The 25,036-nt window shown below is 49.9% G+C and overlaps 1 protein-coding gene across 5 annotated transcripts in view; it reads left to right on the forward strand.

Moving 5' to 3' along the window:
• Positions 1 to 25,036, forward strand: part of CNTFR (ciliary neurotrophic factor receptor) — a 439,486-nt gene that overhangs the window by 372,450 nt on the left and 42,000 nt on the right. For all 5 annotated transcript variants that reach the window (XM_074952259.1, XM_074952258.1, XM_074952261.1 and 2 more), the window contains 3 exons: positions 2,206 to 2,323; positions 3,673 to 3,839; positions 21,787 to 21,950. In XM_074952259.1, the coding sequence (XP_074808360.1) occupies positions 2,206 to 2,323; positions 3,673 to 3,839; positions 21,787 to 21,950 (449 nt within the window). The remainder of the gene's footprint in view (positions 1 to 2,205; positions 2,324 to 3,672; positions 3,840 to 21,786; positions 21,951 to 25,036) is intronic.

Genomic DNA, 25,036 nt, shown 5'->3' on the forward strand with positions numbered 1-25,036 from the left:
GTGCATAGATACAGATTTTTGGGGGCCAGAAAGGACCATTATGCTCATGTACTCTGACTTTTTATTATCTGAGCGCCAAGGTGAGTGAAGTAATATCTTTCGTTGGACCAACTTCTGCAATACAAGGTATTATCTGCCCAACCTTGTCTCTCTAATATTCTGGGACCGACATGGCTACAGCTAAACTGCTTTTATTATTTGTGGTTTCGTAGTCGTGGGCCCGGCCCCCGTTGTGCTAGGGATGGGTGAACTATGGTCAGACCTTTCCCATCTGAAACGTCTCTAATCCTCTGAAGAAGCCACGGCCAAGCCACAGGTCTTAGCACAGGGGAAGGGGTTCTCCTGGCCCAATGCGTACGCACATTCCTCTCTCACATGACCCGGGTTTTCTGCTGTCCTTGGTGAAACAGTTCTGCTGACCAAAGTGTTGACGCAGACTGGTCCTGACGCATACCCTGCATTTCCCCCTGTCTTGGCCCGTTTAACTAGCCTGCATGATCCCTGCCCCTCTTGTTTGCTACAGACCATCAGCTTTTCCCTCTCTCCTAAGCTGCGTGGCCCCAGTTCCTCCCTCTCTTTAGATAGGACATGCTCTCTGATGCTTCTGGTGCTTTCATTGTCACCTTCGGGCTCTCTCTGGTGTGCAAATCTCCCAGTAATGTGAGGCAGATGGAACAGCGTGCTCCCACCGGGTCCTCTGGGTCTGGCCAGAACACGCTGTCCAGAGAGGACAGTCCTTGTGCTATCCCATAGGCACAACACGGTCTCAAACACAAGTGACGGCTGCCCTGGACACAGACAGCTGCAGACACTGTGCCTGAGAGCTCGTAACAGCACACCTGGTGCTGTATTTTGCACCACCCACAGGTGTGTGAGGTGTGGGGATGGGAAGATGAGGTCCCTGCCCCAGAGCGCTTACCATCTAATTTCAGCCATCAGGCACCAAGAGGGAAGCAGAGGTGGGGAGATGGATGAGGGTTGCAGAACTGAAACTCTGCAATTACTCAGCAAAGCTCGCTCCTCCTGGAGAGGGCATTAGCAGGGCATTAGCAGGCGGTCATGCATGGATATAATAGTCATTGGGTGCGATGTTCCCTGGCTCTGCACTCTCCATTAAATATGGGTGCTAGTGGGTCTCTGGGGTTTCTCACTCTGGCCCAGAAAACAGTTCAACCCCAGAACAGGTCAATGAAATTTGGGCTCCAGCAGTTTCCCCGTAGCCACCACCCTCTCTGCACACATGCCATCTTTGTATAACACATCGATCGCACGCATGTGGCTCAGCCTGGTGGGCTGCCCATGTTCTCAAAGCTGACGTCAGAGCAGGGGAAGAAGAAATCCGACCACGGCAGGCGTCACCGAGCGATGTCTTCTGGCCTGTGTTCTGCAGGAGGTCAGGCCGGAGGATCACAGGGGCCCCTTTTGGCCTTGACCTCTGTGAATCTCTTCTGTCTCACTGGAGTGTGTCACTGGCCAATGGGTAGTGTTTGATTGTTATGTCCATTACATGAGACTAACGTCCAGCCGAGACAAGCTGGAATGTACTATCTCTGTGTGTGTGTGTGTGTGTGTGTGTGTGTGTGTGTGTGTGTGTGTGTGTGTGTGTGTGTGTGTGTGTGTGTGTGTGTGTGTGTGTGTGTGTGTGTTTCTACAGAGAGGATAAGAGACCTATTATTGCTACCAGCTAAGGGAGAGCTCCTTTTGCTCATGTGTCGGAAGTTTTTGTTCTGGCAGCAGAAGCCCCAGGGTCCTAGGCCCAGCTCCCAAAGCGTGTGTGTGAATTGCACAGCTTTGGCAGTGATAAGTTGCAGAGCTAACACACACCTCCAGTGCGTCTGCTCCGGGGATTATGCCCTCTCTAGGGGCTGGCAGCCAGCTGGTAGACACACCAATTAGGGAACCGGGTCTAGGGATGCCTCCTGTGGGTGATCTGCTGGCCAGGTTCTGATGCAGTGTAGAATCCGGCCCTCCCAAGCAATACAGGAAGCCACATGGAGGTCTTTAGAGTTAGAAGCCGGATGGCCGGGGTTGGGTTTTTTGCCTGGGCCTGTGAGGTCCTCCTGGGTCAGAGTTTCCATTGCACAATTACGGCAGTGAAATCCTCTTGCATTCAGCGCGTCCCCACCTCTCCGCGCTTCCTCCGTCGCACAGACCAGAGTGATGAGGACGTCCCTGTTAGTAATCTAGGTCTCTGCTTCCCGGCAGCCTCGCCCAAGGAGCCAGTGCTGATGTGTCGATCCAACAACTACCCCAAGGGATTCTACTGCAGTTGGCACCTGCCCAGTCCCACGTACATCCCCAACACCTTCAATATCACCGTCATGTAAGTGCCTGGGCCCCGGGGGGCGGGGAGGGGAGAGGTGCATCTTTGCGTGGGGCAATTTTGTCTCTGGGCTGAGGGCCAAATCTGGAATAAATCTGGAGTCGCTCCTTGGAGTGCCCCCAGGTTCACACCACAGACACAGAGCACCTAAGAGATACCCTGGTGTTGCTGCATGTCCCAGAAATGGGCCAGCCAGCTGTGCACAGCAGTGACGTTCCGGTGACATCCAAACCAGCGTCCTTGTGCAGGATGTGACCCCTCACTGAGTCACCCTGAGCCCATTCAGATCCTATTCCTGGGCGTCAGGGCCAGTCCACACCACCTCCTCTTCCACATGGGGAAATAGCTCCCAGCTGCTATTCACCTGCCAGCCATTCCGGTTTAAATTCATTTGTCTTGGCCAAGTGCCATCACATCGCTAGGCTTCCCCCAGCCCTCTTGGCCTGCATCGTATGCTAGAACGCAGCTGGCGCTACAGGGGTGAGCGTCATCCATTTCCGTGTTGCTTCTGGCAATTCCTACACAATCACATAGCTACCTGCCCGCAGGAGCCCACGGAGATCTTGTGGTGGTCCCTAGACACTGCCCAAGGGACAGACTCTCCCATCACCAACAGCAGTGCCACTGCCAGGCTGGGCGGATGAGGGAATTGGGAATGCAGCCCTTCAGCTCTCCGGTGCTGGTTGCTTCCTGTGAGGTGGCCACCAGCTGGCCTGTGTGAAATTAGTTTGTAATCTCCGTCCTCACAAGGAGGAGTCCACTCCACTCCACATCAGGATTAACACTGGCCCTAACCCTGCCTGCGTATGGACAGGGAGCTGCTGGCTCCTCTCCACATCCAGGTGGAGTGGGGAGCATAGGGAAGTTTGCACTGCAGCTGCCCACTGGCCTTGTTCTGTGGATGAATCAATGGGTTTCTGGCTCCAGGGCTGTCAATCAGCACAAACTCCCCTCTCCCGATGGTTTAAAGTCATGCAGAGCATGTGAGCCTGGGGCATCCCCTTTGGAAGGAGGTAACCTCTTGGGTGCTGGAGCTGGCGTGGCACCTTGTAGCCCCGGGAGGTGGGGTTGCAGCTTCGCACCGGGGTGATGGCGGGATCCAGGCAGAAGTTGTGACGGTGCACCTGAGGTCTGAGCCAAAGAGGGGGCCGCCCAGAGGAAGATGGAGAAGTGACGAGTCTCCCTAAGGCTGAGGGCAGGTCTGAGCAGAGAAGAGGCATGATAATTAAGGCCAGGCTGGAGCACAGGGATGCCAGCATGGCACCAATCCTGGGCCCCAGTGAGCCTGTCCCGCTGAGTGCTGATCCTCGGGGTAATGCCTGTTTTCTCTTCTTTTCTGGTTTTGACAGGCATGGCCCGAGAGAGTTGGTCTGTGAGAAGGACGCTTTCCCCAAAAACAGGTGTCACATCAGATATCTCCAGCTGTTCTCCACGGTGAAGTACAAGGTGACCTTGACAGTCACGAATGCCCTGGGCAGAAACGCCACCACAATCACCTTTGACGAGTTCGCCATAGGTAACTTCCCCGGCCGGCGCTGGGCTCTCAGAGCCGGGCGGGCGGTTCGACTGGTTCTTAGTGTGGCACGAGGCTGCCTGCCTTAGTTCCTGGGTGGTAGTGCTGGGGAGAGGTGCCCGGCTGACAGCACTGGAACAGAGCCTTTGTTATCCACAGATTATCCAGGGCAGAGCATGGATGTGTCCTACCCGTGTTCTGCAGGGACTCCCTCAAGTCAGGAGAAGGGAGTATGGTCTCCATGGTCCATATAGCCCGTTGGCTCCTCTGCTGTTGGAAAGAGAGTCCATGCCGACTAAAATGATGCTTCACTGAGTGTTTTGCTTAGGACACGGGCTGTGGCTAGGTTTTGCCAGTTTTAGTTGGACGTGTTCCTGGGGTTTTCATCCCATGACACAATCTTTAATTAAAGATTAATCTTTTAATTTCTGGAAACTCCAGGACAATCCTGGCGGGTTGGTAGCCCTAGCTGTGACCACTAGTGAGGCCACCAAACAGCTGTCCGAGGACAATGCCATGTGGTCACCACAGAGCGAAGCAAGATTTGAACAGGTAGCCCCCGAGCCATCTGATTCCCAGCTTACAGCCTGGTGTGTTGCTCGTTTCCCATCTCGGGCTGCCGGGATCAAAGGAGATAACTGAGCTGTCAGAGCAGTCCCCAAAATGCACGCTCAGCTCCTTTCCACTCAGACGCAGCTTGGGGCAGGAAGCAGGCCTCCTTTGGAGCAGCGCCACTGTCCACCTCCCATTCTGAGCAGGGAGAAAGAAGTTCCTGCAGGGAACTGGTGCATGAAAAGAGGGGTTTGCTGTTTGCACCAGACTTACTCCATCCCTGTTTTCACTCATCCAGTCAGGGAGTGGAAATAATAGTGCCCCGGGTGATTCGGCTGCCCAGTCACTTGCCATGAGCAACAGATGGTCACAATGAGCAATTCAGGAAAAGCCTATAGGCCGAGTTGTGTTCCCGTAAAGCAATGGATAAATAGCTCCTTTGTCTCGGGTTCCGTGTGGTTTGGTATTAGGTACCTGGAGAGAGACAGACATCTCTTAGGAGAGGGAACAGTCACCAAAACCACAGCAGAGAAGTGGGACAGGCTGTTGTTACTGAGCATGTGCACTGCATTAGCACCTGGAGGCCTTGGTCTAACCAGGGCCCCATCATGCTGGGTGCTTTCCAGGCAAACAATAAAAGCCCATTCCTGCCCAGTAAATGCACAATCTTCATCTAAGGCAAGAGCTGGGTGGCAGAAGCACACAGGAGAAGGAGGGTTAGCTGTGATATCATTATTATTTATGTGTATTATCCTAGCCCGTAGGAGCTCCAATCCTAGACCAGCACCCTGTTGTGCTAAGTTCTGTGTCCACAATTCATAGGTGACTCCAGCTGCCCATTCGGCAGCAATCTCAGCCAGCCACCTGCCCAGCTGTAATGTACAATGGATCCTTATTGAGCAGGCAGCCGGGCTTCAGGAGCCAGTTGACCCACATGGTGGCACCTGGCCTAACCCCTCACTGGGTCGCTTGTTGCTATTCTAAATGTAATAATGGTCATAATCACATGGATGCCACAGTGTTGGGGGCCATGATAAGAGCCCAAAAAGAATGGAACCTGGATATTAGATGGGATGGGATCTGAGTTACCCAGGAAAGAATTTTCTGTAGTATCTGGCTGGTGAATCTTGCCCATATGCTCAGGGTTTAGCTGATTGCCATATTTGGGGTCGGGAAGGAATTTTCCTCCAGGGCAGATGGGAAGAGGCCCTAGAGGTTTTTCGCCTTTCTCTGTAGCATGGGGCACGGGTCACTTGCTGGAGGATTCTCTGCTCCTTGAAGTCTTTAAACCACGATTTGAGGACTTCAATAGCTCAGACATAGGTGAGAAGTTTTTCGCAGGAGTGGGTGGGTGAAATTCTGTGGCCTGCTTTGTGCAGGAGGTCAGACTAGATGATCATAATGGTCCCTTCTGACCTTAGTATCTGTGAATCTCTAGTGTCCCTCATCTAAAGGGAACCCAAAGCCCCGTACAACCCACAGATGAATGACATCATCAGTGGTATCACAATTTCCATTTGGCTTTGATTCTGTCTGTTTAGGTCTAGAAAAGCTTTGGCTGAGTCTAGGAGCATCTCAGACTTTGTCATAACCTGCTGGATGGAGCAATTAAGATGAAACTACCACAGATATTCTTGTGTTTCTGGTTCGAGCCAAAACCAGACCCAAAATGTAAACACAAGAATTAACCAGCTTGCCTTCGGTTTCCATCAAAATTCAAGTTTTCTTCCATTTGAGTTGGGAGAGAAGGCTTGGGGGAAGTATGTGTTTTACCAGAACAATATTCTTTAAAAAACAATAGAGAGAAACAAGCCCAGAAATAAGTAAAATAATTTGTTGGTTTCACGAATGCACCATCAATTATTAGGTCATGGGAGCAAGTAAATGATGTTCCCAGTGTTCAGTCAATGCATTTGATGCAGTGGATATGTCAGGTCTGGGAGAGAGAAAGGTGGGCAAAATCCATGGTTGGTGTAAGCAGGTGCAACTCTCAGCTGAGTTGCTTTCTCTCACGCCAAGATGGATTTGGCCCCTGTGTGGTCCTAAATTCAGAAAAATTCAAACCAAAAATAAAGCACCAAATCTTAACAGTGAGGTAACTGTGAACCCTGTGGGTCCTGTGTTTGTACAGCACCTGGCACAGTGGAGTCCTGGTCCATGACTAGGGCTCCTAGACACTATGGTAATACAAATAAATCCTAATAATAGCAGTTGGAACAACTAGCCCAGGGCTGTGGTGTATTGTCCATCACTTGGAGTTGTTAAATCAAAACTGGTGGTCTTTCTAAAAGACATGCTCCTTAAACTAAGGTGACCTCTACTTCCACTACAGGTTGTTGGACTCAATGCAGGACTCACTGGGTGAATTTCTATGTCCAGTGTTATGCAGCAAGTCCCATTAGATGATCATACTGACCCTTCTAGCCTGAACATCTACAGAAACAATATGTTTACACTTGCAGAGAGTAAGGTGATAGACGCCCCAGTGAGGAGTAAGTAAGCAGCTGGGGAGACGGCAGAGAAATTATGGGAGGAAGTCATCAGCAGAGAACCTACTCAAACCTTCCTACGTCACCCAAATTGGGCCTCTTCTGAGGCCTCAAAGAGCTTGCTTGACTTTAAATAAGTATTTAGCAAATCAAGCAAATCAAAATCAGAAAGGCTAAGGTACAAAATGAGTTACACCTAGCAAGGGACATAAAAGGCATGAAGAAGGGGTTCTTTAAATACATTAGGTGCAAGAGAAAGATGAAGGAAAGTGTAGGTCCTTTACTTAGTAGGGAAGGAGAGCTAATAATGGGTGACATCAAGAAGGCTGAGGTGTTTAACGCCTATTTTAACAGGGACCAATTAATAGCACACAACAAGGGCGAAGGAACACAAGCCAAAATAGGAAAGAACAGGTTAAAGAATAGTTACATATGTTAGAGGTAATAGTCAAGTCAGCAGGGCCTGATCAAACTCATCTTAGGGTACTTAAGGAACTAGCTGAAGCAATCTTGGAACCATTAGCACTTATCTTTGAGAATTCGTGGAGGACGAGTGAGGTCCCAGAGGACTGGAAAAGGGCAAACATAGTACCTATCTTTAAAAAGGGGAACAAAGAGGACTCAGGGAATTATAGACCAGTCAGCATAACTTTGATACCTGGAAAGATACTGGCACAAATTATTAAACAATCAGCATGTAAGCACCTAGAGGACAATAAGGTTAGCCAGCATAGACTTGTCAAAAACAAATCATATCAAACAAACCTAATTTCCTTCTTCAACAAGGTTACTGGCTTAGTGCATAGGGGTGGGGCGGGGTGGGCAGTAGACATGATATATCTTGATTTTAGTAAGGTTTTTTACATAGTCCCACATGACATTCTCAAAAAAAAAAGGGGGGGATGTCTACTCAGTGCTGGTGAGGCCTAAGCTGGAGCACTGTGTCCAGTTCTGCGTGTCTCACTTTAAGAAAGATGCAGACAAACTGGAGAGAGTCCAGAGGAGAGCAACAAAACCGATAAACAGTTTAGAAAACCTAGAGTATCAGGAAAGGTTAAAACAACTGGAATACCGGAATGGTCTTATCTAAACTGAGATTTAAATTTGTGATATTAACTAGCTCTATCTAATTAACGCCTTCTAAAACTCCAGTCAAGACAAAGCCGTTGAATTTTAGCACATGCTAAACTGTTCTAGCTAAAATCCACATTTTATATCTTTCTGAAATTGAGTGAAAGGCATTGAAATGTATCCACACTGGTAGCAAAAAAGAACTAGATTAGTTCCTGGAGGATAGGTCCATCAATGGCTATTAGCCAAGATGGTCAGGGACGTAACACCATGCTCTGGGTGTCCCTAGCCTCTGTTTGCCAGAAGCTGGGAGTGAACAGGGGGTGGATCACTTGATGATGACCTGTTATGTTTATTTGCTCTGAAGCACTTGGCATTGGCCACTCTCAGAAGGCAGGATACTGGGCTAGATGGACCTTTGGTCTAACCCAATATGGCCATTCTTATGTTCTTATTCAGTGGGGTTTTCAACAGGATTAAACTACCCTGACTGAACTAACTTGATTAAAATTAGAAGGAGGTATCCACCCATCAGAGGAATGAGGAGTGAAGCCTTCTACTAGGCGTAGTTTGGGGAAACAACCTGACTAGTTTGAAGATGGAGTTTGATAAGTTTATGAACAGGATGATATGATGGGATTGCCCGTGGTATCAGGGGACTGGACTCAATGACCCAGCAAGTCCCTTCCAGTCCTATGTTCCTAAAAAAAATCCACCTTTTTGTCCTAGTCTAGATAGGCCATTGTCATCTAACCCTCGTCTGAGTGGTGGAGGTAAACACACCTGAGCACTGTATATACTAGAGCTTCCACTGATATTGCACCCGCTGGGAATTGTGGCCTCAGAAACTCCTAGCGTAGACACAGCCAGCAGTAAATTCAGATGCAGCCTCAGATTAAAGGCTGTTCCTCCCCCGAGAAGTCCAGCCACACATTCAGGAGCTTAGCAGACTCTCCCTGACTCCCTCTGAATGGAATTGAATTGAATCTCAGCTGAGCATGGAGCAAGTCTGGCACTTGTTTCCTTGTCAGACCACCAGCGATGGGGCCCATCTAAACAGCCAGAGCCTTGGGAAGAACTAACCTTCTTTGGTGTGCTTTCTCCCCCTCCCCTGCTCTAGTCTCCAACGGAAAACCCCCTCCCCAGAAGCCCAGAAGATGAACTCTAATTGAGTGGAAAATGACTGGCACATTCTTCTGATGTCCTTTGCTGCTGCCTCACTTGCCGGTCACATAGCGCCGCTTGTTAGCATCCAGCTGCAAGGAGTCACTCTGTGTTGCCATTTTAAATGATGGCTGCAAGATGCGTTCGAACCCTCTGGCCCCTGTCTCTGCTCAGTAAGGAATCCGGGCTGCTGTCCTCCCTTCTCTGGCCTGGAAACGGTTTTCTGAGTTATGCTTTCTGCAAAGGTATCAGTATTTGCTGAGGCTGGGAGAGGAGCTTGGAGCTCAGGGCAGCCAGGAGTGGGGAGAGGAGCCGGGGGGGCTGATGTGCCCCTTACCATGCTCCACAAGCCAAACGCCTCTGCTCCTTGCCCCAAAGGAGCGTGGGAGCCGACTGACAGGTGCCATCAGCAGAGAAGGGAGAGAGCCTGGAGAGAGGGGGTGGGTCATGGGTGGGAGCAGTGAGAGTGGGCCGGGGGAGCAGGTGGAGGCCTTGGAGCAGAGACACACAGAGAGGGACTAGATACAGTGAACATGGGAGCTATAAACCCTCAGGCCATAAACTGACCATTAGCTATTGCAGCTCAGGAGAAAACTTCCCCTGTGGGAAGATTGTCCCATCACCAGGGATACCAGGCTAGATGGGCCCCCGGTCTGATCCATCCTGGCAGCGCCGAAGTCCCTGTAGGCAGCGTGAGCAGGCAGAGACACGTTGGCGAGGCCTTAAAGTGGGACGAGAAGGAGCCAGCCCATGCCTGAGCTGCTGTAAGCGTGTGATCCAGTTCAAAAGGATCCTCTCCCTGGGGAGGGTGAAGAGCAGTACGTTCTGGGTTGGGCAGGGGGAGGACAGCCAGAGGTTACTCATCAGAAAGGGCTTGGACTCTGATAGGGCTGCCTGGATGACTCCACTTGTGCCTCCAGAGGACACGAAGGGTGTGTCTACACTGCAATAGGCACCCACGGCTGGCCCAGGCCGGCTGCCTCAGGCTCACAGGGCTTGGGCTAGAGGCTGTTTAAATGCGGTGTTAGATGTTCAGGGGTCAGGCTGCAGCCCGAGCTTTGGGACCTTCCCATCAACTGGCATGGGCCAGCTGTGGATTTTCAGTTGCGGTGTAGACGTACCCTAAAGTGCCAAGGAAAGGAGCGAGAGCTTCCCTCTTGTGCGGGGTGGGGCAGGCGGGGGCGGGCAGGGCCTTGAATCTCATGGCTTCCTCGTTCAGCCCATGGTTTCCATGCAGGAGTCAGGAACTGCTGGTCATTGGTTGGGAAACACCGTGAAGCAAAGGAGTCGGCATGTCTAAGGCAAGCCGCCCTTGTGCCTGCACTGACGGGCGGGGCGTCGGGTTCAGTGGGCGGGTGCTGGGTGGGATTGGGGGCCTGTGAGAGACAGGAGGTCTGACTCTGGCTGTGTGTACTCTTGGAGCTGGGGCTGCGAGTCCAACTCACGCAGACCCACTCATGCTAGCTCTCTTCGAGCTAGTGTAGCTGGGGTAACACGGCAAGCAACGGCACAGGCTGGCCATGCCGAACACAAACCCGCCTGAACCCTGTGGGTGTGAACTCGGTGTGGCTAGCCTGGGCCACCGCTGCCTCTGCCCGTGCCCCCGTGACTACACTACAGTCCTTAGTGCACTCGCTCCCTGAGAGCTAGCACCAGGATGGGTGTGCAAGCTGGTAGTCACACCCCAAGCTCCTAGTGTAGACGTAGCCTATGACTGTGTTCCCCGCCCTCCGGCATCCAGTCAGGCCGAGCGTCGTGCGAGGAAACTCCCCCTCCCTGCCCTCCCCCCCCCCCCCGCCCATGGTAAAACAGACCAAAAGCATCATGTCTGAGCAGAAAAATTAGTCATTTACCATCCATACGTACTGGAACTGGGTGGGGGGGGGGGGGAGCTGCCACACCCCCTGGCTTGAAGTGGTTTCCCTTATATCCAGGGTTCACAGTTTGGTTCAATGGCTCTCAGCACCCCCACTATACACATTGTTCCAGCGCCTCTGCATTTACCTCCACGTCTGTACGGCCAGGTTCGACAGGAGCAGGGAGGGGACCTAGGACCTACTTTGCCTAGGGGAGGGGGGCTAGAAACATGCAGTTTTGCTCCATTTCCTGAAGGGAAAATGCTGGGATGTTCACCCCCTGTCGACTCCTCACCTGCTGGCCGAGCATAACAAACCACAGTATTTACCGGTGACTCTCGCCTGGCCTTAGAGAGGCAGCATGGGGGGCCCATTCGCCGGCGGGTCACCAGCATCCACAAGCTGCTACCCTCATCTGGTGGTTTGGTGGCCCAGCTGTGAAGTGAGCCCAGCTCTCAACGGATATCCGACCTGTGACAGGTTTCCCCCTCCCCCCGAGGTGCCACCTGGACCTGGGGTACAACTGAGCCCCCCGACCCACCATCCTGGGCTCCCTTTACACTGTACTGCTGTGACCAGCCTGCCAAGCCCTCTCCCAGGCTCCCGCACACATACAGGTAGGGACTTGCACTGCACAGGGAATTGTACAGCGTAAGCTTGTGAAATTAGCCCCCTCCCTCAATGAGGAGAAGGATATGCAACAGCTTTCTGTCCCAAGTTATGACTCCCACACACCGGCTTGTGATAAAGAAAAAACAAGTTTATTAACTACAAAAGATAGATTTTAAGTGATCATAAGGGATAGCAAACAGATCAAAGCAGGTTACCTAGCAAACAAACAAAACACGCAAACTAAGTTTAATATACTAAAGAGATTGTATATGAGTAGCAACTTCTTTCCTTAAATTATGATTCAAGCAGGCTGAAGAGATTCCTAAGAGGCCAGCTGCACTTGCTTACAGCTAAAAGCCCCAGGTGTTCCTTTCACAGGCTAAAAATCCCTTTAGCCTGGGTCCAGCACTTCCCCCAGTTCAGCCTCTGTTCCTTCGGTGTTTTCAAGAGTCTCTTTGGGTGGAGAGTCAGTGAAGAACCACAATGATGTCACTCCCTTGCCTTATATAGCTTTTGCATAAGGCAGGGAACCCTTTGTCTCAAAGCTTGGTTCCCACGCCAGTCAGTAGAAAAACACTGGTATTCCAAGATGGAGACCAGCACCAGGTGACTTGGTCTCTGGTCCCTGTAGTGTTACAGCTGCCATGACTTGGAGACTGTTTGTTGCTTCCTCAGGAAGGCCCCCAAGTGGGAAATAAGCTTCTTCTAGGCCTATTGTTCTCCCTAATGGTTCATTAACTTGAATGGGCCTTTCCCAGCCAGCCATCTAGACTGACAGTCTTTTGCCTAGTGGGTGTTCCCCAGGTGAAAACAGATTTGTAATACAGATACATAGTCAATATTCCTAACTTCAGATACAAAAATGATACATGCATACAAATAGGATAATCATATTCAGTAAATCTTAATCTTTCCAATGATATCTCACATGACCCATCTTGCATAAAATACATCATTATGTATTAATCATATCATATCGTAATATCAGTGAAGAATATGGGGTGCAGTGTCACATGACCCCCATCCTGATAGGTGCTATTTGGGCCCTAAGTGGCCTTCTCACTAGAAGCCAATTACTGAATGGGCCGTGGAGAAATGATCCGTACAAGCCATAGCTGGGGTGAGGAGTGAGCCTGGAGGACAGTTGCATGGCCTCTGCCCATAGGACACTTTGTCCTTTGCTTATAGTGGGGACTGCCAGAGCCTTTCACGAGTACAAACATCATTCTGATAGAGAAGAGACTCCAGCACTGTCATTCACGTTTGCTGTATGTGGGGGAGGGGGAGTGAACAGCTCCGCTCTGAATCCTGACTTGTGTTTTAACAGCTTTAAAGCAGCCTGACAGATGGTATTTGCATTCTTCAGGCAAAAGAGGGGAGGGGGGGGGAAAAAAAACACCACCTCACCTCCGCGATTTTTCTGATGGGAGCCTTGGGCAAGTTATCAAAAGAAAATACACGGCATTAAAAATGTAACATCCTGCTGGTGCTAATTATTCCGCATATCAAAAGCAATTCAAGGCAAACGCAGTTCCAAGCGAACAGCGGAGTGCAGGCCACCAACCTAAGGAAGGGAAAGACATTTTCGGCTCGTTCGGATGCGATAACATGCTCAAATGCAATCCCGGCACTTGAAAGGGCAGGCGTTCCCTGACCCCTTCGAACTGAAAGGAAACCAGAGCATTCTGCAGAACGGCATACAGATTATACGCAAGGGAGACTTCACCGCCCCCCCAAAACACAGCCACCTCTCAGATGGCAGCCCGGCCACATTGAGCAGCAATTTATAATGTGAGGACAGAGAGAGGCAAAATGGCCTTGGAGTCAAGGCACTGAACTGAGCCGGAAGATCCAGGTGCAGTTCCTGACTCTGCCACAGGCCCCCTGTGTGGTCTTAGGGAAATCACTTAATCTCCCTGTGTCCCAGCTGTACAGTGAGGTTAATGATTCTTCCTTACTTCCAAGAGGCTTTGTGAGGATCCGGTATTAATGTCTGTGAGGTGCTCACGTGCTACACAGATGGGTCTGTAACAACCTACACAGCAGGTCAGTTCAATTTAAACTACTTAGGCAGGCAGAATTAAAAGACCTAGACTGGAATTTGGCCAAGCCGTGGAGTTTAATACCCTTACTCTTGTGAAAAATGCCCCGGGATATTGAATGATCCTAAGTGATCGGTTTTACCTTTCGGTTGAAAGACGGTGGCTCGGACAGTGCAGTGTGCTGTGGTACTGACTGACAGCACAGAGTGCCTCGTCAGTTCCACTTCCTGCAGCACGTTGGTTTTACTCAGAGAGTTCCTCCTTTCCGCGACTGATGGGGCCAGACTGCTTAATTTCTGAGATATGACAAGGTGACTGGCTGGGGTGAGATCTGAAAAGCTGAGGTCAAGTTTGTCTGACCGGGGCAGGGGCTCTCTGAAAAGGAGGGAGTTCACACAGCATGGCAAGCTTGGAAATGAAAACACGGGAAGGAAATTTACGTGGCCACTCCAGTGTTGCCCTTGCTGCTCTTAGAAGTACTGGGCCAGTAGCAATTGGTAAATAGATCTTTTTTGCTGAGGATTATTTATATGATGAATTTTCCCCATTTTTCTGCCAGTGAATTATCCATGAAGGGATTTTGATTCTGTTTTAAATGAATTGGGTCAGCCTTTGAAATGGGGTGCTACACATTTTATGTGAACTCCTCCTGGCCTAGGCACTAGTTGTGAGCTAAGTGATTCATTTACTACTTCCACTGTTCTCTGGTCTACTCCTCATTTCTCATTGCTGGCATGAAGTGGGCTACCTGAGTCACGTGCTATTGTTTCTGCTCTCTGACTGGATGACTGACATTTTTTGAAGGCGCGAAACCAAAGACATCAAATGAGAGACTCAGGGTACCTCCATAAACATGGCAAAGTCTTTGCAAAAATCACAGAACCCCTGTTTGATATCTACTTGTTTGAGTGCTAGCAAGAATGCTCCTGGTCAGTTAGAAAGGTCAATCTTTTCTACAACCTAAATGGTTACCATGTGGTTCGTATGTCCCCATAGGGTTCAATCCAGCCCATCCCTATGGAGAACAATGCAGGCTTGTCCCCTATGATACATTTGTTATTGTTTTGTGCAATCTAATTATAAAAGATCGACGTGGTAGGGGTTCCCACTTGTTCTACCAGTGTAATTAAACAGCTATAGTTATACCAGTATAACTTCCTTTGGGGACACGCTTATTCCAGGATAAAAGTAGCTTTTTTCTGTCTGAAACCACTTCCCAAGCAACATTATCTTATACGAGAATGAGTGTCCTCAGAGGGTTACACCAGTAGAACTATCTCAGTTTAAATTCACACTTTACCTTATCCCAGTATAACTTTCTTGGGTAGGCAAATCCTTCATTTCACCCTGTTACTCTACAGTGCTTGCTATATTTTCTTTTTGTGTTTTTTACTGCTTGCAAATTGGTCATGAGCCGAGGCTGAGTCCTCTTAGCGGATCAGTTGGTTGATTTAATGTGTATAAAAGAATGCCTTTTGTTCTTCCTACAGCAATCCCTGCAGATCTCCCAGTCATTTCTGTTGCTCTTTGCTAAACTCCCTTCAGCTTGTCAATAGCTTTTTGGCAAGGGGGTGCCCAGAACTGAACTCTGTCCTCCTCAACCCCTGCCCTGTCTGCCTGTCTGTCTGTCTGTCGGGGCCCCCTCACTGTAGTATTTGAGCGCTAGATAGCAGATCTCCTCAGTGAAATCCTGAGAACAGATCTAACCCAGTTACAAAGCTGGAGAATGTATACAGCATGATAGGAAGCAGTTATGCTGTAGACTTTACACTTGATCTGAAGCTGGCATCTGTTAGACTTTCAAAGTTTGCCCCTTCTTGCCCTTTACTGCTGTCTTCCAGGATGTTCCAAACTTCTGTAGGCTCCCCTGTGCTAGTTAATAGGTTCCTCCTCTGTGGTGGTGCAGATGGAAACAAGGTTTTCAGGACTGGCTGCCTTGCACATTGGAATCTCTCTGGGAAGTTATTAGTTGATTGGAGATGAAGGATTTTCCATCAGACAAACCAGCTGGTATATTCCAGAGAAGCTAGAACTGTGACACTGATTTATACGTAGCTGCAAATGGACACGGCACTTTTCAACACTAAATTAAGCCGTTTTTCCTGCTCCAAAGAGCTTCCACCCTAAGATGGACAAAACAAACAAAGGTAGCAATGCTAGCTGCGGTCATAGTATCCGGCATTGGCCGAGCCCTGGTCCCACTGGAAACAAAGGTAAAACTCCCACTAGCTGAATAATTTCTTCTCCCTGAACCATCTCTCACTGAGACCAGGATACAAATGTTCCGTGAAACTAGCTGGCCCCTCAGTGCACAATCAGAATGAACGTATATTCTGGTGTTAGCGAGGTGACACACAGGAGCCTAGATAACCAGAGCTGGGAAGAGTCAGTGAGCTGAGGATATTCTTCAGTTTGACCACAAGCTGCTAGGCTCAAAGCAGAAACCACTGGGTGAGGTTCTGTGACCTGTGCTATACAGGATGATCACAATGGTCCTTTCTGACCTGAAAATCTGTGATGAGAACATGGCGGAAACAGCCCAGTTTGTCACACCATTTTGCAGATTGGGGATGCTGTTGTTCTTCACACAAATCCTGAGAGCCTGACTCCATTTTTAAGCAATCCTTATTCGGGCAAAACTCCCACTGATTTGGGGAGAACCGAACAAGGACCTCAGGGTTGGGAGCACTGTTTTCTAAACACACTGGAGCGCCGTTTGCAGACTCTCTGCTGACCACAAACGTGCAGACCCACTCAAGGACTGAGTCTGCTGCTGCTCAGAGCCAGAAGATTCTCTCCCAGAAATCTCCAGTATAAAAGTAGCTTTTTTCTGTCTTAAACCACTTCCCAAGCAACATTATCTTATACGAGAATGAGTGTCCTCAGAGGGTTACACCAGTAGAACTATCTCACTTTAAATTCACACTTTACCTTATACCAGTATAACTTTCATTTTATACCTCCATTTTGCTTGGGAAAAAAGTTTAGTTCAAAGGGCTGCTCCACATGCGAATGGCTCGTAACCAAATCTCTGACAAAATGGATGGATTTGTTCCACCCACTGATACTATTTTGGTATTTGTTCTTACACTGGGACTCTCGTTCCATCCACAAAGAGCCAAGCCCATCCCTGGTGCAGCTTCACTGACATCTGGGGCCATAGTCTGCCCTCAGTTATGCTGGTGTAAACCCAAGGGGTCACGTATCCAGCTGTCAGCCCATCTGAAGCACATGTGCACCGATCTTCACCCCAGTATCCGAGTCCTTGTCCGTCTATTTGACGAAGTTACTCTGGCTTTACAAATGACAGCAGGATTTGGCTCGGAGCATGACACCAGGAGAGAGTTTGGCCCTGAGTGTTTGGGTCCTTAGCAAACACAGCAAAGGAGAAACACCTGCAAAGTGAATGGATTTAAGTTGGAGGGTTTGAAAGTTTCCCCTGTCGCAATATCTCACATTCACCCAGCCCAGCGCCTTTCATCCCCAAGGCTCCTCGCAGACTTGATGTTAAGCTGGATTTTGAAATCATCTGCATTCGTTCAGCAACACAGATTTTTGTTTTGCAAACCAAATCCACAAAGTCCACAGAGCCAGGCTGGATTTATACTTTTCCGTATGTGTTTGGACTCAAAGGCCCTTTTAATGGAAGCCGATGTCCACCCCAAGCCCCGGGATTCAAAGCAAGAGAAGGAATTACACAGCCATCTGGAGTAGCTCAGGACTGCACAGACCCGACAAATCCTCCCCCTGCTGCTTGTTGATAAAAGGCAAAGCCACCAGAGGGAAATCAGGCCTGATAATAATTGTCCCCCCTCCCCAGCTGGCCTGCTACCAAATGGGGTGATTGTGCCTCAAAAGTGACCCCCAAAAAGCACATGCATTTGCACACGTCACCTGGCTATAACACCCCACCTCCTCCCCAGTGGATAAAACCTTATAAGGAAAGTCATGGGGGAGTTGAGGATGCTCAGCACCTGGCAGCATCAGGCCCGTAGGATCGCATCTTTCCAGCTGTCGGCCAGACAGGCCAAGACCATTTTCTAACCCCCCCGAACCTGACACGATGCAACATGTGACGTGCTGAACAGAGAGATAAGGGGAGCGCAGGAGGTGCCCCTGCTGGGATCGGTCAGTCATTCTCCCAGGCATGTGCACATCTGCCTCGTGACCTCATCTTTTCCTCTCCCGGACCCCCCCCCTTCGCGGCTCGTAGGCAGGACAGCAGCAGTGAGGTTCCAGGGGAGGCGAGGGAGGTGGCGGGTTGAGGCAGGGCGCTCCATCCGGGAGGGAGGGAGGACGCTGGTGAGAGAAGGGGCTGAACAGGTGTCCAAGCTGGCATTGTGGCGGGGGCGCCATCGAAGGAGACGGGGCCTGAGGTGTCGGCCGAGCGATGTGGGGCCTGGAAGGCTGGGATGAGAAGTTTAAGAGGCAGCCAGTGAATTGATGCAGCGGCAGGCAAGATGGGTGAAGCGACGGGAGAGGGAAGTTGTGGCTCAAGGATGCAGGCTCAAGATCCCCTGTGTCTCTGTCTGCCATTCCCATGACTGGTCCCCCGCCATCCTCTCTGCATCAAAGGCCCTCCCCATCCCTGCTCGCTCAGGTACCGCCCTCCTGCACTCGAGGCACTCCTTCCCACTCATGCCTCCTGCTGGGCCTGCTGGACGGGAACTCGCTACGCAAAGAATAACCAGCCCCCAGTTCTTCCTTCCCCTGGGTTCCCCAGTGCATCCTGCCTTCGCAGCTATGTTGCAAGCACCTCAGGGCAGGGGCTGTCTCTGTGTCGTGTCCAGTACAGCACCACGCACATTGCCAGGGCCCAGCAGATAATAACAACAATCACAATACAGAAGTTGCTCATTAACTAGACAGGTATCTTATGCTGCTGCTGTCCCTCTACCCAGCAGTAGCAGATATCTGGGCCTTGCGGGACGGTTAGATGAGGAGTCTGGGTAATTTCTTAGTGTAACTTCATTTATTTACACTATATTCACCAGTCCTGGAACAGTGGTGGTCATAAGCAGCCCACAGGCAACCCCTTCTTCCAGGAATCTCAGCCCCCCAAGAACTGACTCTAGTTAGAGAGCAGAGACCGAACTCCCTTGCTGCTGGCTACAGCTCCCACCCAAAAGTAATCACATCACAAAACTAACAACAAGCAGCATGACTTCAAAGGCTGAACAGCACTTGCATGCTCAGAAAAAGAACTCAGAAAAAGACTGCGTATAACAGCGCCACCCAGTGACTCCTCCATAACACTTTTGGATAAAGGGCATGATCTATTGGCCTTGTGAGTCCTTTGGCCACCCGCCTTTTGTGTGTGGTTGTACCATTGTCCACAGGAATCACCACTGGCCAAAGTCCTGTGGTAGGAAGCAGAGGAGTAACCGTTGGAGGCATCCAGAGGAAGCCAGGGCACTCTAGTTACAAACCTAGGCTCATCCTGTCCAAGCTTCTTCCTGTCGACAGAGAGAACCAGGCTGCAGATTGTGGAACTGTCCAACAGCAGCCAGGGCTAGGGTGGTGGACTCCTCCAGAGGCTGCTGGAGACGAGACAGACAGACACGTTACACTCAGCTTGAGTTTTATTCAAAAGCCTCGTGGGGTCCTCCGCCCCTCTGGCGGAGTGCTGCATGGCCAAGAGCTACCCTGAAAGCCCCATCCTCCCTCACACTAAACTTCCAGCGCCCTGGTGCGAGGGGCTCCCTCTCCAGTTCCAGGCTAGGGAGGCACCGGACTGTCGGCTAGCGGGGTCGTGAGCATGGCAGAGACGGAGCAGAAAGGGAGGTCCCCTCCCGAGCCTGAACCCCAATACTGCATGGGGTTGGAGGGAGCCCGTCACCTCAGCAGCTCCCCTGGGATCGTGGGGCTCAGAGGGCATAGCTGCATGAGGCCCGCTGTTCATCAGACGTGTGCAGAGAGAGGATCTGGGACTGAGAGAGGCTGAGGAGGCTCTGGTTGAACAGGGTCCTCGGCTCCAGGTGTCCCTCTGCTGCTGAGTCCCAATTTGTGAATCCTAGTCACTGATCGTCACCTGGCCAGTCAGTTGCCATGGAGATGATTGGCCAGGGGGTGTATTCAGAGTGGTGGTGGAAGTCATGTCATCTGCAGATACTGAAGGCCAGATAGCCATTATTGGCCTGGCCTCTTGTGTACCACAGGCCAGGAAGCCATCTCCATAATTGGTGTGTTGATACCTCCTGCACAGGCTTGCTCCCTGAGACTGAGGCAAAGCCCAGTGGAGTCAGAGGCCATCTTTGTATTGGCGTCAGTGGGCTCTGGGCCAGTCCCCACTTACCCGGAGACGATAGAATTGCTCTCCCATTGTGAAAGTGCGTTGTCGAACCACCTCCCACCCTGCTCCATCTCCGTGCAGCTATAGACGGCTGGTGCCTGTTTGCGATGCTGCAGTGAGAGAAAGAGATCGTGTAGCCCAATGAATTGTTCTGGCATCACTGCCCTTGAGCTGAGAGCAGAACCGGAGGGATTCGCTCACCTGTTTGGTTTGGAAGGGCTCACACTGGTGCACAGACAGGAGCACACAGCTTTCTCAGGCAGGGTTTATTTTGCAATCTGGATGTGTCCGGCTGCCAGGTTCTGGGGCATATCTATCTAACCAGCTCCCCAGGAGAGTATAAGCATGAATGGAGAGACAGAACACACAGCTAGGTTTAGGCGCCCTGCAACTTCTGGGCTTCTCACCTGTTCAATAATTAACACGCTGTTAATTACCACAGAACATAAGCATCAGGTTCAAAACAAATAAAAGGAAATATTTCTTCATACAACGCACAGTCAACCTGTGGAACTCCTTGCCAGAGGATGTTGTGAAGGCCAAGACCATAGCAGGGTTCAAAAAAGAACTAGATAAGTTCATGGAGGACAGGTTCATCAATGGTTATTAGCCAGGATGGGCAGTGATGGTGTCCCTAGACTCTGTTTGCCAGAAGCTGGGAATGGGCAAAAGGGGATGGATCACTTGATGATTACCGGTTCTGTTCATTCCCTCTGGGGCACCTGGCACTGGCCACTGTCAGAAGACAGGATCCTGGGCTAGATGGACCTTTGGTCTGACCCAGTGTGGCCGTTCTTATGTTATGTTCTTAACATGAAATAGTGCAGCACACTAATGCCCTCACACTGACCTTGGCCTTTCATAGACTTGCTAAAGCAAATTAAAAGTTTTAGAAGTTGGGAGTTCAGTTCAACAATGCTTGGTGGGACACCGCCCCATTCCCCAAGAAGAAAATGGCCTGTCTCTAAGTATAGTAATGATTGATTTGCTATCGATACCCTAATATGTCTTCAGCTTCAAAGCACTTTACAAACCTCAGCTAATTACTCCTCACTCAAAACGCCTCTGAAGTAGGTGAGCAAATATTCCAATACCCCAAACTAGAGCCAAAGGGGAAGAGGCTGAAAGTTGGGGGAAGAAGGTAAAACAGAAGGGACTTGTGCTCTGGGTGATCATGAAGAGTCAGTAACTGACCTGGGTTGAATCCTATGTTCTCAGTCCTTCTGAAGCCTAAATCTTCATCAAAGTCAAAGACCAAATTCTGAGGCTTTTACTCAATTCTTATTCAGGCCAAACTCTCCTTGAAGTCAGCTCGGCTGAGTAACGAGCACCAGCTCTGGCCCTTTGATTTCATAGGAACATAGGATGTCAGACTGGAAGGGACCTCCTGGGTCATCCCCTTGAAAGTGATGGTTTGGGGTCAGGATTGAGCACAGACGGCTTAGAAGTGTACCATACAAGTGTCTATAACTCATTACCAGTCACCTCATCTCACCTAGTCCTCAAGTACAATGTCTGTCTGTCTATCTATCTATCACCCCTGTACATCTATCTGTCTGTGTGACCCTCCTCGATGTAGTACCTGTTGCTTCTAATCTGTACAGGGAAAAGCATCTGCTATTCCACATATTTACTGTATGCTTCATAAAACATATTGCAACATAGCCACAAAGTATAAGGCGGAGTCTAGAAGCTACGTGGCCATGTTGCACATCTAGCTGATATTTTGTGAGTGGCAAAATGTACCATGGGAGGAAGTTACCTGCGGTGTGTTTGTACCTGGAGTGGAGCTACCCCAGCCCTGTATTGTGAAATAGCATGAGAATGGACTAAGAGTATAAGGTGTAAAAAGACCTTTCTGTATTATTCCAGTAAAGCCGGACCCTCCAGAGAACGTGGTGGCCAAGCCAGTATCCAACAACCCCCGGAGGCTCGAAGTGAGGTGGCAGAACCCTTCCTCTTGGCCTGACCCCGAGTCCTTTCCGCTCAAATTCTTCTTGAGGTATCGCCCCCTCATCCTTGACCAGTGGCAACATGTGAGTGACCTCTCAATCGCCTTCACTGAGGGCCAGGTGGTGGGGGGAAGGCTAGGGGGTTGTTGGGTTGTGAGGCCCAAGCCTGCAGCCCCTCCTTACCTGCTGTGAAGTGAGTGGAGTTAAGGGGGACACTAAATGCCTCAGAATGGGCCTATGGCTTGGGAAGGACCTCGGACAGGAGGTGCTCGGGAACGGGAAGGGGCTTTATTGCTGTGAAGGCGCGGTTACTGCCTGGTAACCAGCTTGCAGAAAACGCACGTTTGATTCTTTCCTTCATGTCAGGCCCAGCAAACGCAACCAAGAGCTGGCGTCCCTTTCAAGTCCCCATTCCACCTTCAAACCACTCCCCCACTCTGCACTGTAATATGGGGCCAGTCTCTATTTTCCATACATATGTTCTACATAAAGCTTGCCTGCTGAGACGTAAGAGCCATTTGAAGTGTAAATGTCACCGCATTTAAATGCGCTCTGCCATGTTAGACTCCAAACCAGAGATAAAAAATACCTTGTGCCAGAGCACACTGTACTGTCAGGGACTCCGCCTGTGCCTTGACATTATCGTAGTTTTACTTTTATTTCTTGTTTTTGTTTTTGTTTTTTAAAGAAAGTTGTCAGTGAGGCTCTTAGGACAGAAGTCCACTGTTAGCTAGAAGACCTGGAATAGCACGGGTAACAGCATTTGTGAGTCTCCATGGTCCGTTCAACCTTTGTCTTCTCTTCTGAGACTAGCTGACTATAATCCCAATTAGGGCGATGTTTGGTGGTGGGCTGTGCGATGGGGAGATTATTAGCTCACTGGCAAACAGAGCGAGACCAACAGCTTGGTGGTAGACGTGCATTTCAGATACGTTTGTAGAGCTGGTCCATGTTTCTTTGTCACACAGGCTTTTTTGATGAAAAAAGATCTTTTGAAGGCAAAGAAAATTTCTGTGTCAAATTTTTGGGTCCTTAGGTGTTTTCTTATTTTTTGACCAGGTGAAAATGTGTAGTTTTGTTCCCAATTGAAATTTTTGTTTCTTTTTTTGAAAATCAAGAAATTCTTGGCTTTGGGGGGGAATTTTTGTCCCCTTTTCTTTCTCTTTACCCCACCCATTTTCCCACTGGAAAGCAGGGGGGTGAAGAGGGGAGGGGAGCCTGACAAATAAAACCTACAAATAAAAATATGTTTTTTTAGGTTTTTGAACACTTTCATAAACAAACAAAAAATTTGTGTTTGAAATGCAAAATTTGGTTTCACTTGGCCAAAAATCAGAAGACCCAGGAGAAGTTTCAAACAAAACAATTGCAGACAGTGCTTTTCTGACCAGCTCTGTTCTTTTGGCTCCTTGCAGGAATGACATGAGCAATCAGATGATCTTTCATCTGTCTTGTTTTGGGATGGGAGTAACCTGCCTGTCCACACCAGTGACAGCAGCAATCCTGCTGCCTACAGCTCCTTGGGTCAGGGTGGCTATGTCTGTCTCACTATGAGCTCTCAAGATAGGCCGGCCCGCTCGGTCTGATTGTGTGCCTGAGTGCCGGTCGTTTTATGCTGTGCCTCAAGAGAAAAGGGGACTTGGCAGTTTTTCAGCCTCCTGGAGTCTGTTAAATATGATTGCTGGCATTTGAAACTATGTTAAGAGCGGAAGGATGGTCCCGTGGCTAGGGATGCTAGCCTCAGATGTGGGAAACTTTGGTTCAAGCCCCTGCTCCGCCACCGACTTCCTGTGTGACATTAGGCAAGTCACTTAACCTCTCTGTGTGCCACAATGGGGATAAGCACACCCTGTACTTCACAGGGGGCCCATGAGGCTAAACTCATTAAAAACTGTATGGTGCTCAAATACCAAGGCGAGTGGGTCTATCTCAATATGTTAGATGAGAAGTCTCAGTAAAAATACAAGCCCCAAGAAACAGTCAGTCCCCAGTGTAACACCCCAATGTGATTCATCGCTGCAATCTGGAGATGATTCCCCATTGCATGTGGGAGTGGAGATGTAGATGAAAACAATCCTTTGCTCCATATTGCATGGCTTGGCATTCCTGTTTTAAGAACCAAGGTGCCTGATCCAGAACTGCTGATGTTCCGGGCTTTTTTCCTCTCTGCCATCACTCATGCTGTGGCTGCATCATTCTTCTGTATTGCTTGTTTATATATTTAAAAAAACCCAAAACCTAATTGTGAGTGACGTGACACCAGTCGCTGGAGCGGGTCAAATAATGCAAAAGTGTGTTTGGGAATAATTTGCTCAGTGACTGACAGCCAACATTTGCCGACGAAGGTCCTGGGCTCATTATTAGACTGTCTGTCAAGCCAGCTGGAGAATGAAAAATACGATTTGTGAATAAGCTGAATGAAAATGCCGCTGTTCATCAGGTGAATTATTTGCAGTGATTAATTCAATCAGCTCTTTAAAGTCAGACGGGGGTAGCACTGCAGGGCCATGCAAGATTCCCTACACAGCTCTTTCAAGCCACTTGAATTCACAGCTGCAGCACTTCCTGCCAGTCCAGCCCTGGACTCCCCCCAACACACACACAGCTTTGCTTATCCACCACAGTCCCAACCCACACCCTGCCTCCCTGCCAGTCCAGTCCAGGGATACCCCCACATACACACATACACACAGAGCCCTGGGCATCCCCTCCTCCCACCCCCGCCACAGCTTTGTCAATGCACCACAATCCCACCCACACAGCTCTGCCAATGCATCTTAATCCTGACCAGCAGCAAGTCCTGCTATGCCAGTCCTGGCACACTGCTGGCCAGCGACCAGCGTGTCTGAGATGAGGCCACCACATGTGCCAAGCCTGCACTGATGACAGGCAAGAGGCGGCTCTGAGCTCCTGGTGCCGTGCCGGGATGTCACTCGCACTGTGACCAGTTCGGCCGGGTGCTGTGCAGCAGTTGAACAAGAGGCTCTGAGGTTTCATTTGCCGAGAAGGGAAGCTGGGCACCGAATGAGAGGCCGTTCCTCTGCCCACAGCCTGAAGGGGACGAGCAGGTGTTGACTGGCATGGAAATGGTTAATGAGTGTAAAGTGTCACAGACAGGTCCCTTCTCTGTTGCATACTGTGTCTTTCCCAGGTGGCCTGAGCCCTTCCCC

This window comes from Natator depressus, chromosome 5 (genome assembly GCF_965152275.1).
Source record: "Natator depressus isolate rNatDep1 chromosome 5, rNatDep2.hap1, whole genome shotgun sequence".
NCBI lineage: Eukaryota > Metazoa > Chordata > Testudines > Cheloniidae > Natator > Natator depressus.